The sequence below is a fragment of the Clupea harengus genome, chromosome 13 (assembly GCF_900700415.2).
Source record: "Clupea harengus chromosome 13, Ch_v2.0.2, whole genome shotgun sequence".
Lineage (NCBI taxonomy): Eukaryota > Metazoa > Chordata > Actinopteri > Clupeiformes > Clupeidae > Clupea > Clupea harengus.
In genome coordinates this window covers 18,743,889-18,761,388 of record NC_045164.1, presented here as the reverse complement: position 1 = coordinate 18,761,388, position 17,500 = coordinate 18,743,889, and the positions used below count along the sequence as shown (strand labels likewise).

At 45.0% G+C, this 17,500-nt stretch overlaps 2 protein-coding genes across 3 annotated transcripts in view; both read right to left on the bottom strand.

Annotated features, from left to right (window-relative positions):
• The window catches only part of zgc:123010 (uncharacterized protein LOC641500 homolog), a 15,309-nt gene extending 1,228 nt beyond the window's left edge, over positions 1–14,081 (bottom strand). Inside the window, exons 1-16 of one of the 2 annotated variants that reach the window (XR_004164982.2) lie at positions 13,839–14,081; positions 7,415–7,488; positions 7,094–7,174; positions 6,362–6,418; positions 5,754–5,936; positions 5,188–5,313; positions 4,496–4,541; positions 4,306–4,396; positions 3,658–3,799; positions 3,458–3,562; positions 2,373–2,463; positions 2,073–2,103; positions 1,557–1,628; positions 916–1,018; positions 496–614; positions 192–406 (exon numbers count right to left, since the gene is read on the bottom strand). Coding sequence is in view for 1 of the 2 variants with exons in the window: in XM_031579237.2 (XP_031435097.1) it covers positions 271–406; positions 496–614; positions 916–1,018; positions 1,557–1,628; positions 2,073–2,103; positions 2,373–2,463; positions 3,458–3,562; positions 3,658–3,799; positions 4,306–4,396; positions 4,496–4,541; positions 5,188–5,313; positions 5,754–5,936; positions 6,362–6,418; positions 7,094–7,174; positions 7,415–7,488; positions 13,839–13,896 (1,515 nt within the window). In the remaining variant the exon portion in view is untranslated. Of the gene's footprint in view, positions 407–495; positions 615–915; positions 1,019–1,556; positions 1,629–2,072; positions 2,104–2,372; positions 2,464–3,457; positions 3,563–3,657; positions 3,800–4,305; positions 4,397–4,495; positions 4,542–5,187; positions 5,314–5,753; positions 5,937–6,361; positions 6,419–7,093; positions 7,175–7,414; positions 7,489–13,838 lie in introns of both variants that reach the window. The other variant, XM_031579237.2, reaches the window with a different exon arrangement.
• Positions 14,082–16,894: 2,813 nt separating this feature from the next.
• Positions 16,895–17,500, bottom strand: part of pyroxd2 (pyridine nucleotide-disulphide oxidoreductase domain 2) — a 10,773-nt gene continuing 10,167 nt past the window's right edge. The window contains exon 16 of the mRNA XM_012832254.3: positions 16,895–17,351. Coding sequence (XP_012687708.1) covers positions 17,281–17,351 — 71 coding nt within the window. The 3' untranslated portion in view covers positions 16,895–17,280. The remainder of the gene's footprint in view (positions 17,352–17,500) is intronic.

The following is a 17,500-nucleotide window of genomic DNA, read 5'->3' as shown; positions in this document are numbered from 1 at the left end:
CTTATATAGGCACCGGGAGTGTCTTTGTGTCTTTGTGTGTGTGTGGTGTGTGTGTGTGTGTGTGTGTTTTTGCAGTGGGAAAGTGATGCATCAGTCATTAGCCTAAGACATGGAGTTGACTAAAGTGCATTTTTGACTAAAGACTAAGAGCCTCATACTAACAGACGCACATAGATAAACAATCTCTCCACACACACACACACACACACACACACAGAGCAGTCCAGTTTGAGTGAGACAGACATCTTGAGAGTGTAAGGTTAGGGTGGGTCAGGGTTGCCAGGGTTTGCGGTCTTTCCCCAGCTGTTCAGGAATGTGTTTGAAGCGACATTTATCCCCAAAGTGGCAACCAGTTGTGCGCCAGAAGTAACACTCATCTCCGTTCACTGGACCTCTGCGTCTGGGACTGAAACAAACAAACACACACACTGTGAAAATGCCTGTAACAGAATAATGTGAGTGGAATGTGAATGGGGCAGAGCTTTCTCTCCTTACCCAGAAGCCCCTACAGGGGTGGTGAGAGGGGGTGGGGTCTTCAGGGGGGGTGGCAGAGTTCTCTGTGTGCGTTTGTCAGGATAACGCAGCACCAGACGAGTGTTCTCAATTCCATAACCCTACACACACACACACACACACACACACACACACACACACACACACACACACACACACACACACACACACACACACACACACACACACACACACACACACACACACACACACACACACACACACACACACACACACTCAATCAATCAATCAATCAATCAATCAAGATAACGCACCGCACCACCAGACCATGTGCAGACACCACACTAGTAGGAACACACAAACATACACAGACGTAGAAACAAACAGTCATAGACATCTTATGGGGTGTGTGTGTGTGTGTGTGTGTGTGTGTATACTCACATTGAGTTTCTCCAGGGCCCGGGAGGCCATGCTAGCAGTTTTAAAGTTCACAAAGGCACAGAATCGCTCATGAAGCACACGAATACTGTCTATCTCTCCACACCTACAGAAAGGGGGGAGAAAGAGAGAGAGAGGTGAGATAAAGAGTGAGAGAAAGGGGGGGAGAGAGAAGGGGGAGGGATGGAGTTAAGGCTGGTTGCTGGTGTGTGGGTCTCATGGTTGGGGGGTAAATTGGTAAAGGGGGGCATAGGGGTGATTAAGTGTACTAGACTTCCGTGAGATTGGGCGGTCATCAGATCATCGGTGCCAACCTGCCCACCATCCAAGACCTGTACACCTCCAGAGTCAGGAAACGGGCAAGAAAAGTCACTGCAGACCCCTCACACCCTGGACACAACCTATTCAAACTCCTCCCCTCTGGTAGGCTCTACAGACACAAAAACTGTTTCTTCCCCCTCGCCGTCTCACTACTGAACAGCTAACCCACTGTGGCACTGTGTTGTATTGCATTGTGATGTATATTCTGTGTAAGCACACTGAGAGCCACTTTACCAAGTCAAATTCCTTGTTTGTGCAAACTTACTTGGCCAATAAAACCTGATTCTGATCAGTGTGTGTGTGTGTATGTGTGTGTGTCTCACGTTTTGAAGAGCTCCCACAAGTGCTTCTCAGTCAGTTCCGTAGTGACGTTCCCCACCCACAAAGACGGACCCCTGCAGAGGAACACAGAACATAAAGAACCCCATCAGAGATCCCCATCCCATAGGCTCACGTGTTCTAAAAACATCTCATTACAAGAACATGTTCTTCAGAGTGCAACTGATATTCCAAAGACATTTCTAGATTTAAGATGTTCTAAAGAGTTATGTAATGAGTAAGTCTGAGATGTTCTAAAGGGTTCTGTAATGATTAGGCCTCTGTGAGTACATTTCAGTGAGGTTCTAAGGTTCTGCTAAGGTTTAAGATGTTCTAAAGACAGAGAGAATCTCATTCTGATCAGGGCCAGATGAGTTCTTCAGTCCGTTGCCGTTCTAAAGAGTGAGAACCGTGTGTTTCTAAAAAGAGTGAGAACCGTGTGTAAAACATACCCAGCCTGGCCGTTCTAAAGAGTGAGAACCGTGTGTTTCTAAAGAGTGAGAACCGTGTGTCAAACATACCCAGCCTGGCCAGAGGACTCCTGGGTCAACACTGAAAACAGAAGAGACATAGCAGCTCTTTTACACATTTAGAAACATTCAGAAACACAGGTGTGTGTGTGTGTGTGTGTGTGTGTGTACATGTGTGTTTGTGTTCACCTGTGTGCAAGCGTGTGTACTTGTGTGTGTGAGTTCACATGTGTGTGTGTGTGTGTGTGTGTGTGTGTGTGTGTGTGCATGTGTGTTCACGTGTGTGTCTGTGTACATGTGTGTGTTCACCTGTGTGTGTGTGTGTACCTGTGTGTGTGTGTGTACTCTTACCTGCTGTTGCCTCTGATGAGGTGAGTGAAGCCTGAACGGTAGTGTACTTCTCCAACAGCGACACACACAGCGTCTCCTCAAAGCCAAGGTCCTACACACACACACACACACACACACACACACACACACACACACACACACACACACACACACACAATGTATAGAGCCACAAACTCAAGACACCAGCCACTGTTGTGTATCCTGCCATCCCTGCCATCCTAACTAAAATCTGCATGCACCATGTCAGCCAACCATAACTAAACATAACAAAACTAAATGCTAATACAATTCCCATACACCTGGCCAGGCAGCCTCTCTCTCTCTCTCTCTCTCTCCCTCTCCTTTTATATCCTATTGCTAATGCCTATATTGACTGATAGAGTAGCCATATTACCTACTGTTAATCGACTACCTAAATGTATCTCCTTATCTGTTTATCAAATTGATGTCTACTAACAACATTTTTCTCTCGCTTATAGCATGATCCAATTGCCACCACTGACATGTTTTTCTGTTCCCATCTACTTATCCTTGTAACAGTAACCCTATGAGCACACTGTATACCCACTAAGCTGTTTTTGTATGAATCCTGTATTTACCATATAATGTTTGCATATACTGTATATTATGTACATCTACCTCATGTATGCTGTGTACATCTACCACATGTATGCTGCGTACATTTACCACTTGTATGCTTCCCCCTCCCCTTCTACCACCCACCCCCCTCTGTAAAGCGCCTTGACAAAAATGCTATTGTTTTGGCACTATATAAATAAAATTTAATTTAATTTAATTTAATTGAATTTAATTGAATTGAATTGAATTGAATTGAATTGAATTTAATTTAATTTAATTTAATTTAATTTAATTTAATTTAATTTAAGCCTAAATCAATATGCTATGATAAGGGAGTGAGTGTGGGTGTGTATGTATGTGTGCGAGGGAGTGAGCAAAGTGTGTGTGTGGGGGGGCTTGTGAATAAGTGACTGATTAATTGAGTAAGATAATGAGTGTGTGTGTGTGTGTGTGTGTGTGTGTGTGTGTGGTGTGTGTGTGTGTGTGTGTGTGTGTGTGTGTGTTACCATGAGCTGAAGGACTCTGCAGTTGAAGAGTTCGGGGCCCGCCTCCTCACAGTCCTTATCCAGCAAAAGCACTTGTTCCATGGCCTTCTCAGCCTCATTGTACTTCTGCACACACACACACGTGAACACACATACACATTTAATAGACACACACGTGAACACACACGTGAACATACACACACACACGTGAACACACACACCTTAAGCCCCATGAGAGCGCTGCCCTGTCTGTAGTAGCCTTTGGCCCAGGTTGGGGAGAGTCTGATGGAGGTCTCAGCATCATCCAGAGCCAGGGTGTACTGCTCCAGACACCCATAAGCGTAGGAGCGGTTCCCAAAGAACCTACACACACACACACACACACACACACACACACACACACACACACACACACACAACCACACACACACACACACACACACACACACACACACACACACACACACACACACACACACACACACACACACACACACACACACACACACACACACACACACACAATGTAATAATTGTAACGGTGTGAGATTCACTTCGGTTCATGTGTGTAATTCTGTGAATTAGTTTAATGTGCAACACTGCCACCTACTGGTCAAAGCTCTATCGTCTAGTCCTGGCCAAACAGAACCATTCATTTTCCTTTCTGTGTGTTCAACACACACAAACACACACACACACACACACACACACACACACTTTCCTTCAGTTCAAAACACACACACCCACAGTCAGTCACTTTCCTTCAGTTCAAAACACACACACAGTCTTCACTCAAGAGTGCATCAGTGCCTAATGAGAACACACACACTATCTGTGAGGTGCGCTTGTGTGTTTGTGTGTGTATGTACCTGTAATCAGTGGGGTCACACTTGATGGCTTCTGTAAACTTGGTAACTGCCTGAGGGTACTGGCCCTCCTGAACTAGCTGGATGCCCTGTTCTAGAACACACACACACACAAATATGAACACAAACGCATACAAATAAAAATGAACTTGCTTACAAATATGGACACAGACACTCTGTATACTGTACACACCTGTGAGGTTGGCGCTTCTCTTTGTTCCACTGTCTGAGCAGTTGTTCTGGAATGACACACACAAACACACACAACACACACACACACACACACACTACATAAGTATTACACCATGTTGTTAAAGAGAAAGAATCTGATGACTATTCCAACACTACTCCATACACAGACTAAACTATAATAAATATATACATACGTGAGCAGGCACACGCACACTGGCATTCCAAGAATTGTATACAACTGTCCTTCAGTACAAAGGTCACTGTAACTGCGTGCGTGTCTGTCTCTATCTCTGTGTGTGTGTGTGTGTGTAGGGTTCTTCGGTCAGAGACGTGACCGTTGAACTTTTCAAACGTAGCTGTGTTATTTGCGCAGGTTACCATGTATATGAGGCTGCTGCAAAACACAACACTGACAACTAAAACACCAGCCTGTGGAGCAGGGGCTGATGGGTAAAAGAGCAGGGGCTGATGGGTAAAAGAGTAGGGGCTGATGGGTAAATGAGCAGGGGCTGATGGGTAGTGGAGGAGGGGCTGATGGGTGGTGGAGCTGGGGCTGATGGGTAGTGGAGCAGAGGCTGATGGGTGAAGGAGCAATGGCTGATGGGTAACTGGCATGGAGCAGAGGCTGATGAGTAAATAGCAGAGGCTGATGGGTAACTGCTAAGGAGCAGGGGCTGATGGGTAGTGGCGTACCTGGCGTCCTCTGCTCTCGTTCTCCTTGTTCTCTCGGCTGCTGTGCGGGGCTTTGCTCTTGGCTTTGGGCCTCAGGTGGCTCACAGCGTTGGCAACAAAAGCACTGCTCACATCCCACTCTGGCTCCTACAGAAACACAGAAACACACACTGCTCACATCCCACTCTGGCTCCTACAGAAACACAGAAACACACACTGCTCACATCCCACTCTGGCTCCTACAGAAACACACACTGCTCACATCCCACTCTGGCTCCTACAGAACACACACTGCTCACATCCCACTCTGGCTCCTACAGGAACACACATACACACATCCCACTGTGGCTCCTACAGGAACAGGAACACACACACTCACTCACACACTCACTCACTCACACACACACACAGTTCACATCCCACTCTGGCTCCTACAGACACACACACACAACTTTGTACCTCTTCACTGGTTGTGTGCTGGCGGTTTTCTGTCTGTGTGTGTGTGTGTGTGTGTGTGTGTGTGTGTCCCTCTTCACTGGTTGTGTGCTGACAGTTGACTGTGTGTGTGTGTGTGTGTGTGTGTGTACCTCTTCACTGGTTGTGTTCTGGCGGTTGGCTCTGCTGCCCGACGCCAGGGGGGGAGCAACTGAGGTCATTGTGGGGGGAGGAGCAGCTACTGGTTCCACTTCCTCTATAGGCTCCTCCTCTTCCTCTTCTGGCTCCTCCTCTTCCGACTCAGTCTCAGTCTCCCCCAGGCCCGACCCCACCTCCTGAAAAACAAAAGATTGAACCATCAGCAACAGACCCATCGCACAGAAGCCTCTAGAACAGAACCATTACACAGAACCCTCTAGAAAAGAACCATTACACAGAACCCTCTAGAACAGAACCATTACACAGTACCTTCAAAACGTGATCTAATCTCACACATAAGAGAGATCCCTTTCCAACTCATGAGCTGTAGGGAGATGTAGTGTGTGTGTGTGTGTGTGTGTGTGTGTGTGTGAGCTTTAGAGAGATCTGTCTAACTCTAAATCCATCTCCCTGCCCGTACACCTAACTCCACAGCTACCTTTATCATGTCAGGACAGGGCAGGGATACGGCTTGCAGATGTCCTGCCAGAGAGGGTGTGTGTGTGTGTGTGTGTGTGTGTGTGTGTGTGTGTGTGTGTGTGTGTGTGTGAGAGAAACCCACCTGTTCCATGTTTTCATTCGGTTTTTCTTTCTCAAGCTTCTTCCGTTCTTTCTGCCGCTGCAAAAGGAAGGAAACAGTTAAAGTGTGTGTGGCAGAGGGAGAGAGCGAGATGGGTTTTGTGTGTTTTCACTTAAACAATTGTGGTTTAATTAATACCATGGTGTCTCATGGTATACGTATACTATATACCATGAGACGCCATATATACTATATACCATGAGACACCATATATAGTATACACAAAAAAAAAATTTTGGTTCTAGGCAGAACCAAATATACAAAAACAGTTTAATTAAAACAAGAGTGAAAACACACAAATATATATAGTATATATGGTGTCTTAGGGTATATAGTATATATGGTGTCTTATGGTATATAGTATATATGGTGTCTCGTGGTATATAGTATATATTTGGTCTCATGGTATATAGTATATATGGTGTCTCATGGTATATGGTCTGTGTTTTTGTGTCACAAAATCAGAGTTCCAGAGGAGATTTCAGTGTCTCTGTGTGTGTGTGTGTGTGTGTGTGTGTGTGTGTGTGTGTGTGTGAGAGAGAGAGAGTGAGAGTGAGAGAGTGTGAGTGAGTGTGAGAGAGAGTGAGAGTGTGTGAGAGTGAGAGTGTGTGTGTGTGTGTGTGTGAGGGAGAGAGAGTGAGAGTGAGAGTGGGAGTGAGAGTGAATGTGTGTGTGTGAGAGTGAGATTGTGTGTGTGTGTGTTCCTGGACTCACCTTCCTCTTGGCCCGTCGTCTCTCTGCTCTTCTCCTGGCTCGCTCCTCCTCACTTAACCCCTCCTCCCCACTGAGGGCCTCCTACACACACACACACACACACACACACACACACACACACACACACACACACACACACACACACACACACACACACACAGTATCACACAGGTGCGCGCACACACACAAACATAGGCCCAGGATCTCTCTCTCTCTCACACACACTTTTTAAACTTGGATCACTAGAGCTGCCCTCTACCTGCGGACACTCAGATATAACAAGGTGTGCACATGCAAATACACACACACACACACACACACCTGCGGTAGTGAAGGGTCGCTGGCATCAGTTTCAGCTTCTGTTTCCATGGGTTCCTCTCTCTGCTCACTGGGGCCTACAAAGGTAACACACACACACACACACACACACACACACACACACACGCCGTATGAATACACAGACTAATAAATACATGAATCAACAAACACATGAGTAACTAGTCACACACACACACACACAAAAACACATGCACACGCTAGCACACACTCAAAGCCACTGCATCCTCAGCATCTCCTATGACTAACACACTCTCTCCCCAACTAACACACACTGAACTCCACAAACACACTCTCACCCCAACTAACACACACTGAACTCCACAAACACACTCTCATCCCAATTAACACACACTGAACTCCACAAACACACTCTCACCCCAACTAACACACACTGAACTCCACAAACACACTCTCATCCCAATTAACACACACTGAACTCCACAAACACACTCTCACCCCAACTAACACACACTGAACTCCACAAACAGACACACTCTCTCCCCAACTAACACACACTGAACTCCACAAACACACTCTCCACCCAACTAACATACACTGAACTCCACAAACACACTCTCAACCCAACTAATATACACTGAAGTCCACACACACACACACACACACACACACACTCTCAACACAACTAACACGCACTGAACTCCACAAACACACTCACCCCAATTAACACACACTAAACTCCACACACTCTCATCCCAATGAACACACACTGAACTCCACACACACACACACACACACACACACTCAACCCAACTAACACACACTGAACTCCACAAACACACACACACTCTCATCCCAATGAACACACACTGAACTCCACACACACACACACACTCAACCCAACTAAGACACACTGAACTCCACAAACACACTCTCACCCCAACTAACACACACTGAACTCCACAAACACACACACACTCAACCCAACTAACACACACTGAACTCCACAAACACACTCTCCACCCAACTAACACACACTGAACTCCACAAACACACTCTCAACCCAACTAATATACACTGAAGTCCACACACACACACACTCTCAACACAACTAACATGCACTGAACTCCACAAACACACTCTCAACCCAACTAATATACACTGAAGTCCACACACACACACACACACACACACACACTCTCAACACAACTAACACACTCTCACCCTAATTAACACACACTGAACTCCACAAACACACTCTCACCCCAATTATCACACACTGAACTCCACACACACACACTCAACCCAACTAACACACACTGAATTCCACAAAAACACACTCTCTCCCCAACTAACACACACTGAACTCCACAAACACACTCTCAACCCAACTAATATACACTGAAGTCCACACACACACACTCTCAACACGCACTGAACTCCACAAACACACTCTCACCCTAACTAACACACACTGAACTCCACAAACACACTCTCACCCCAACTAACACACACTGAACTCCACAAACACACTCTCAACCCAACTAACATACACTGAACTCCACAAACACACTCTCAACTAGGGATGGGCATAATTAATCGACGATCGATTAATTGATCATTAAGAATTTCCTCGATGAAATTATTTTTTCATCGATTAAAACTAATGCATGTTCTGTTGCGTAGTGTGCGTGTAATTTATTTATTTTAGTGCTGTCAAAGTTAACGCGTTATTCTATGAGATTACTGTGGCGGAGATTAATGCAATCAAATATTTGAACGCAGTTAACGCAACTTTGTTTACTTCCGGTGCGCGTTGACCCGTGGCACGAAACCGCCCCTTGTCTGCAGTCAGTTAGATAGAAGAGACCGAGACGGGTAGTTGAAGATGGAGAGAGCTGAGGGATTGTTGGGCGGAAAGTTTCTGTTTAAGAGGCAAAATGACAGAAACAATCGACAAAACTAAAGTTGTATGTAGCATTTGTCAAGCTGAATGTAGCTATCACAGAAGCAGCTCATCTTTAAGTTATCACCTTAATGCAAAGCACCCGACAGAAAGCAGTCCCAGGTTAGATGGTCGCCAACCCACACTCCACGACTTCTCTAGGAAATTAACTAGACCAGTCCGTGAAAAGGTTACCAACGCTGTAGCAGTTTAGGTTGCGGGTGACTGTCGGCCCATCAACATAGTTGAAGACGGTGGGCTGACTGAGGTGATTCGAATTGCTTCCAGCGGACAATTCTTACGATTTACCGTCGAGGGGCACCATTGTGTCTCGCATACATTCCTTGGCTGATGGCGAGAGAGCACGAACAAAAATACAATTAAACAACAGTGTCTAAAATAATGAATGAAGTGATTACTCGTTAATTTATAAGATTTAGTCTTTGAAAGAAAACAAACTTTTAATCACGATGAATCTAGATGAATGCATTTCAAAATGTGAGATTAATTAGTTAGAGAGAAAAAAAAAACGAAGGTCAGTTGTGTTTATGAGCACCGGCTTCTAGCTGTCGGCTCCGCTGCTTAAGAGTACAGCAGCGCATATTTTCAAGTGTAACCATTGAACGGATCCCGTTTAACTGCCACAAGAGTTGTCCATCTTGTAAGTTTAACTGCCACAAGAGTTGTTCATCTTGTAATAAATATCTCAATGAGGAAACACGCTGTGTTTTTTCTATTTTCACTGCATTTTAATATAGCCTATAAATAGTGAATTTTAATATAAAAATATTAATGATTAATCGAAAATCGATCGTTAATTCTCCCGACGATCGATTAAGACAATTTAATCGAATGCCCATCCCTACTCTCAACACAACTAATATACACTGAAGTCCACACACACACACACACTCTCTTAACACAACTAACACGCACTGAACTCCACAAACACACTCTCACCCCAATTATCTCACACTGAAGTCCACACACACACACACACACACACACACACTCTCTTAACACAACTAACACGCACTGAACTCCACAAACACACTCTCTCCACAACTAACACACACTGAACTCCACAAACACACTCTCACCCCAACTAACACACACTAAACTCCACAAACACACTCTCACCCTAACTAACACACACTGAACTCCACAAACACACTCTCACCCCAACTAACACACACTAAACTCCACAAACACACCCTCACCCTAACTAACACACACTGAACTCCACAAACACACTCTCAACCCAACTAACATACACTGAACTCCACAAACACACTCTCAACCCAACTAATATACACTGAAGTCCACACACACACACACACACACACACACACTCTCTTAACACAACTAACACGCACTGAACTCCACAAACACACTCTCACCCCAATTATCACACACTGAACTCCACACACACACACACTCAACCCAACTAACACACACTGAATTCCACAAAAACACACTCTCTCCACAACTAACACACACTGAACTCCACAAACACACTCTCACCCCAACTAACACACACTAAACTCCACAAACACACTCTCAACCCAACTAGCATACACTGAACTCCACAAACACACTCTCAACCCAACTAACATACACTGAAGTCCACACACACACTCTCAACCCAACTAACACACACTGAACTCCACAAACACACACTCTCTCCCCAACTAACACACACTGAACTCCACAAACACACTCTCAACCCAACTAACATACACTGAACTCCACAAACACACTCTCAACCCAACTAATATACACTGAAGTCCACACACACACACACACACACTCTCTCAACACAACTAACACACACTGAACTCCACAAACACACTCTCACCCCAATTAACACACACTAAACTCCACACACACACACACACTCAACCCAACTAACACACACTGAATTCCACAAAAACACACTCTCTCCCCAACTAACACACACTGAACTCCACAAACACACTCTCACCCCAACTAACACACACTAAACTCCACAAACACACCCTCACCCTAACTAACACACACTGAACTCCACAAACACACTCTCCACCCAACTAACACACACTGAACTCCACAAACAAACTCCCCCAACTAACAAATTATCAAGGAAAAACCTAACACCCACTCTGTGTGTGTGTGTGTGTGTGTGTGTGTGTGTGTGTGTACACGTGTGTGTACTTGAAGTCTTCAGAGGTTAGACATTAACTTTCTGTGAGAGCCATGGCCTGTACCTTTTAAAACCCCTTCAGGGGAGGGATTGGATCCACTGCTCACAACTCACCACAACTCACAATCCAATATTATCACTATTTATTCCCTATGATATCCACACATCACAACACAATCCAATATTATCACTATTTATTCCCTATGATATCCACACATCATAACACAATCCAATATTATCGCTATTAGTTTCCTATATCCTCAGAAGAAAAGATATCTATTTTACAGAAGACAAACAATGTAAAGAATACTCAAATCAAAGCCGGTAACTGTTAAAGGCCTATTTTGATTAAATGTTTATTTGCTACCATATATAATATAGCTCAGACATTGACTCTCTCTCACACACACACACAGTCAATCCCAAGATTTTCTTAACATATATTCTCACACCATAATATTTACAAACACACTGTCTTTGTCACAGTACTAGTTTGAAAATGCTTACAAGTGGCATATGCCATGAACGCATGCGTGTGTATATACACACACACACACACACACACACACACACACACACACACACACACACCACTCTCCAGTGGCTTGATTTGGCACCTGCAACCCTCAAGGTAGGGACTGAGTGAAGGATCTCCAGCTACATGGGGAGAGAGAGTGTGTGTGTGTGTGTGTGAGAGTGTGTGTGTCTATATATATATGTGTGAGTGTGTGTATGTGTATGTTTATGTGACAGAGTGTGTGTGTGTGTGTGTGTGTGTGTGAGAGTGTATATATATGTGAGTCAGTGTGTGTGTGTATGTGTAACCTGCTTTGCGTAGACAAGCAGTCCTGCACTCAACTCAAACTCACAACCTCTGGCATGGGAGGCTGGCGTGCTAGTAAGGAGGCTAACACCCATGAGTGCTAGCGTCTCTTACAGTATAAAACAAAGTGCAACTCACTGCACAGCACTGTACCTACTGGCTACTGTTACACACACACACATACACACACACACATGTACACACACAGCTCTGTACACACTGGCTACTGTATGTACTGTCTACATATGAAGACCACAGCTGGCAGATCCTGTTGATCAGGCTGATCTCTACTGTTACACACACATACAAACACACACACACACACACACACACACACACACACACAGATCCAGTTGATAAGGCTGATCCCTCAAAGTTCATGGAAATAACTCCAGTTAGCCAAAACATGATAGGAGTGTGTATATGTGTGTGTTAAAGAGCTTGTGTGTGTGTGTGTGCGTGGGAGCTGCTCAGGCTCCATGTTGAGTGTGTGTGTGTGTGTGTGTGAGAGAGAGTAATTGTGTGTGTGTGTGTGTGTATGTGTGTGTGAGTGAGAGAGACGAGGTGAGTGTGTGAACAGTTCCCATCCTGACACCTGTAGTTACCCGTGATGCGTCTGTGTGGCGTAAGTGGTACTGGTACCACTGAAGAGTGACAGAGAACATGGAGTCTACAGTCCAAGACTGACAATCAAATAATTACTGCAAAAACACACACACTTTAAAGCTTTACATACACTGCGTTCCTTATCTGTGTTTTTCTACACTACTGTCTCACACACAAATGGTTTTGAGACACACCGTCTCTTTACACAGAAATGCTTGAGTGGATGTGCCACACCTGACAGACGGATCTTCAGCGGATTTGGCCATCAGACACGCTAGCTCTGTTGTGTTACCCAGGGGTCATGTGCTACACAAATAGGAACCAAACGGAGCAGTGTCCCGGCGGCAGGTAAGCAACATGTTGCCTATGTGGTCATGTTGACGGCAGCGGGAGGCCCTGCGAAGTTTTATAGCCGCCTCTTATCGCCAACGCCAATGGGTTCACTTCTCCCTTCACGTCTTCAACATGCCAAGTCATGGGGAAAAGTTCCACATTTTTGTTTGCCAAAACTTTCGACTAAGTTGAGCGACTTTCCTATTAGGAATAGTAACTCTTTCACATTATTTTAGAGCCAGTAAACGAATGTGGATACATATTTGAAAATGAATGGACTAAATAAACTAATCGTTTCAACGAAGCGGACAGAATAACATCAGACTTGAAATGAGGTTGCAGTAGCCTGCACTAGCCCATTTTCAGTTTTGTTTCTCCCATTAAGATCTGTTACATACACCGGAGAGGGAAACGATTATTGCTGTCCGCCATCTAGCCTGCGCTCTCCAGTCGGACCGAGCGATAGGATTTAATGAAGGTTTATTAAAGCCAGGCAAGTCGAGCTTGCGCTTCTCGCGGCATGGAGAACTTCAGCGCGAGAGAAAAGTTCGCGACTCACCGCTCGAGAGCCCCAGCAGCCGGTAGATATCTCTCGTGAACCTCATCAGCGCGACCATCCGGCATTATACCCTTAAATAACGCATTATCATAACTTAAATACACAACTACAAACTAAATCAACGTTAAAACATGGGTAGGGTCGACATGTTAGTCAAGCAGGAATCTCAGTGCCCGCCTCGCTTCCTGGGCGTATAGAGCGCCGGCCTACTTGGCAGAGTATAGGGACCCTCCCTCTGGCGGCGTCTTAAAGGGACCTGGACGGGCCGCAGAAGTCAAGGACAGTGCAAATAGACGCTTCAGCAGAAAACGGTATCACATGACCATGTAAACGAAGGTGACAGCATGGAAACACGAGCTCAGTGCGGTCGCTCCTCGCAATCATGGACCTTGTGTTATACCTTGAGCGTCCGCGAGTACGCAAGAGGTTGGCGAGTAAAGTACATTTCGTCATCAGATAGTGTACGCGCGGCTCTGTGTGGACGTCCGTCTACCCTCCGATTATTTTGTGACCTAGAAAGACCAGCATCAAGCTACGCGACACTTTGTTTCTTTGGTCCCCGCTCTTCTTATGTTTACGGTGTCTATCGGCTTCCATTCACTTTATTTGCAAGTAATGCGTGATTATTTGTTGGAATAATCTCTGCACTATTTCACAAGGACGTGTACACAAAGAATGCACAAGAACTACAGTAGCAATTGCGAGACATTTTAATCTAAAACTCTTTTGAAGAATTATAAAACGTCTTGTTCCCTATCTCGAATGGGAAGCATATTGTATGCACCATTGCACTTCTATAATACACTACCACACCTGAAAGATCAAAAACTCTTGCCCACCTAAAAGGGTACAGCAACATTTTGTGTCCCCTCTTAGGGGGAAAGCATTAATGCATAGCAGTTTGTGAATACACTACTGACATAGAGTCAAATATGAACACTATCTACAAACATTATTTTGAGAAATGAAGGTAAATGTGTAGCTGTATTGTGTTTTCTTTCATCTTCAATGTGAGTGGGGCATACTTCTATGGCCATCAGATAGCCTACAGATCACCTGTCAGTTAGGGCACCTGGCAATGTAAACCCTGAATTATGAAGAGTGGTCCTAAACCAATTCTGGGCAACATATTTCTGTAGGCCAATCTACACTCGTCATTATTTCCCATACCACTGCATTTGCCATGACATGACATGAGGCCGATTTAAGAAACAGCTTGTTCACCACCCCTCCACCCAAAAAAAAACCCAGCATCATTTTTATTATTTACACTCAAAATATTAACTATGACCTGTATGCATGTGTGTGAATATATACTGACCAGGACTACAACAATCAGCAGGGACAAGGTGGAAATGTGAGGCGTCGCTGTTTATTGAGAGAAAAGGTGCTGGAGCATCGCTCCTCACAGTAGATTCTCACATGGACACACACACTTTGTAGAGTTGCCAACTCTCACGCTTTCACTGTGAGACACACGCTTTCATGTCCTGCCTAACGTGAAAAAAAAATCCATTGACTTCAGTGCATCTGGTCTATCTAACCGATTCTCACGCCAAGTCAGCCTTGAGAGTTTGCACCTCTGCACAGATTATGCAAACACCTGGCAATGAGGGTGAAACCCCAAGGCCACTGTCCAACATCTAAATATGTTATAAGGCCACTGTCCAACATCTAAATATGTTATAAGGCCACTGTCCAACATCTAAATATGTTATAAGGCCACTGTCCAACATCTGAATATGTTATAAGGCCACTATCAAACATCTAAATATATCCATTGGAATATTAGGCCAATAGAATATCCTGTAAACAGTCTTGAAGCATTTGTGCAGAGAGGTGGTCTGTATAGGCATGTATGTAAGAATAAACAGCATGGTATACAAACCACTAACTGCCTTCACCATCGAGCGGAGTCTTCCATTGGGTACACGTTTCACCGCCTAGCCCATCGAGCGGAGTCTTCCGTTGGGTACACGTTTCACCGTCGCTCGTACGTCGTTCATTGTTTCAGGTGCGGTATGTTATTATAGAATTGGAAAAGTGTAGGGATTGTGCGTTGTATTGGACACAGAGAGCGAAATGTCAGAACCTCTGGGCTTTGGACCGGCTCAGAGCCTAGATGGACAAATCTGACTGGGTCAGAGTTCTATTTGACTTGACCTGGTGTTGGTGCATCAGGGAACTTTTGCACAGTTTACCCGGGTTCAATTACCGTCTGAAGCAGGTTGCCGCTTTGGATGCAATCGTCTACTAAATACCAGACATTTACCTTCATTTCTCAAAGTAATGTTTGTAGATAGTGATATTTGACTCTACGTCCTTCAGGTGTGGTAGTGTATTCTGAAACTGCTGTGGTGTAGTCTATTCCTTATCATCAGCGTCAATGACGAGGAAACACTTAATGTAAGATGTTCGTACTCATTTGATTTAGGTTTTTTTGACAGGTGTAAGTGTAAGGCAAGGTGTAAGACAAGACATATCAGAGAGAAATGTGTTGATCATTAATCGCTTTGGAACCTTAAGCCACGTTAAGCTTTTTAGAATGTTCCCCTAGAAAGCAGACTCCAAGTCACGTCCCTGCCCGCTAAAAACAACCATCCATGGTGAGTGTGTGTGTGTGTGTGCGAGCGAGTCAAACATTGCCCGTTAAAAAGAACTATCCATGGTGAGTGTGTGTGTGTGAGTGAGTGTAAGCAAGTCTGTCACTGCCCGTTAAAAACAACCATCCATGGTGAGTGTCTGTGTGTGTGTGTGTGAGTGTGAGCAAGTCTGTCACTGCCCGTTAAAAACAACCATCCATGGTGAGTGTGTGTGTGTGTGTGCGAGCGAGTCAAACACTGCCTGTTAAAAACAACTATCCATGGTGAGTGTGTGTGTGTGTGTGTGTGCGAGCGAGTCAAACACTGCCCGTTAAAAACAACTGTCTATGGTGAGATTGAGTGTGAGTGTGTGTGAGCAAGCCCGTCACTGTCTGCTGAAAACAAGCGTCCATGGTGAGTGTGGTTTTCATGTGGAATGTGCAGACGCCGCAATGAAGCCACACACAACTGAGGCAGATTTCATGACTTTTTTTAAATCTTTCACAAAATAACAAACAGCCAAGGTCAACATGTCCTTCCCAGAGTGAAAACCAGAACAGCACATAGCTGACCCAGAACAGCACAGAGCGGAACCAGAACAGCACAGAGCTGAACCAGAACAGCACAGAGCTGAACCAGAACAGCACAGGGCTGAACCGGAGCAGAGATGACCCAGCACATGGACGTCTCTACTGAAGCTGATTCACAGACAGACACAGGCAGTGGAGTGCTGGGGAGGCAGTGATGTGTGTGTGTGTGTGTGTATGCGCGTGTGTATGCGTGTGCGTGAGGGAGTAAGAGCAAGATTTAAGTTTGTGTGTGTGTGTGTGTATGTGTGTGTGCGAGTGTTGATTGAAGTCTCAGCCTCTCTTCATGTCAGACAGGACAGTAAGAGCTGAGTTCCATCCAGCAGATCCCATCACACCTCCACCTGAAACACACACACACACACACACACACACACACACACACACACACACACACACACACACACACACACACACACACACACACACACACACACACACACACACACACACACACACACACATTCATTTCCATTCATTATCAGCTCCATTC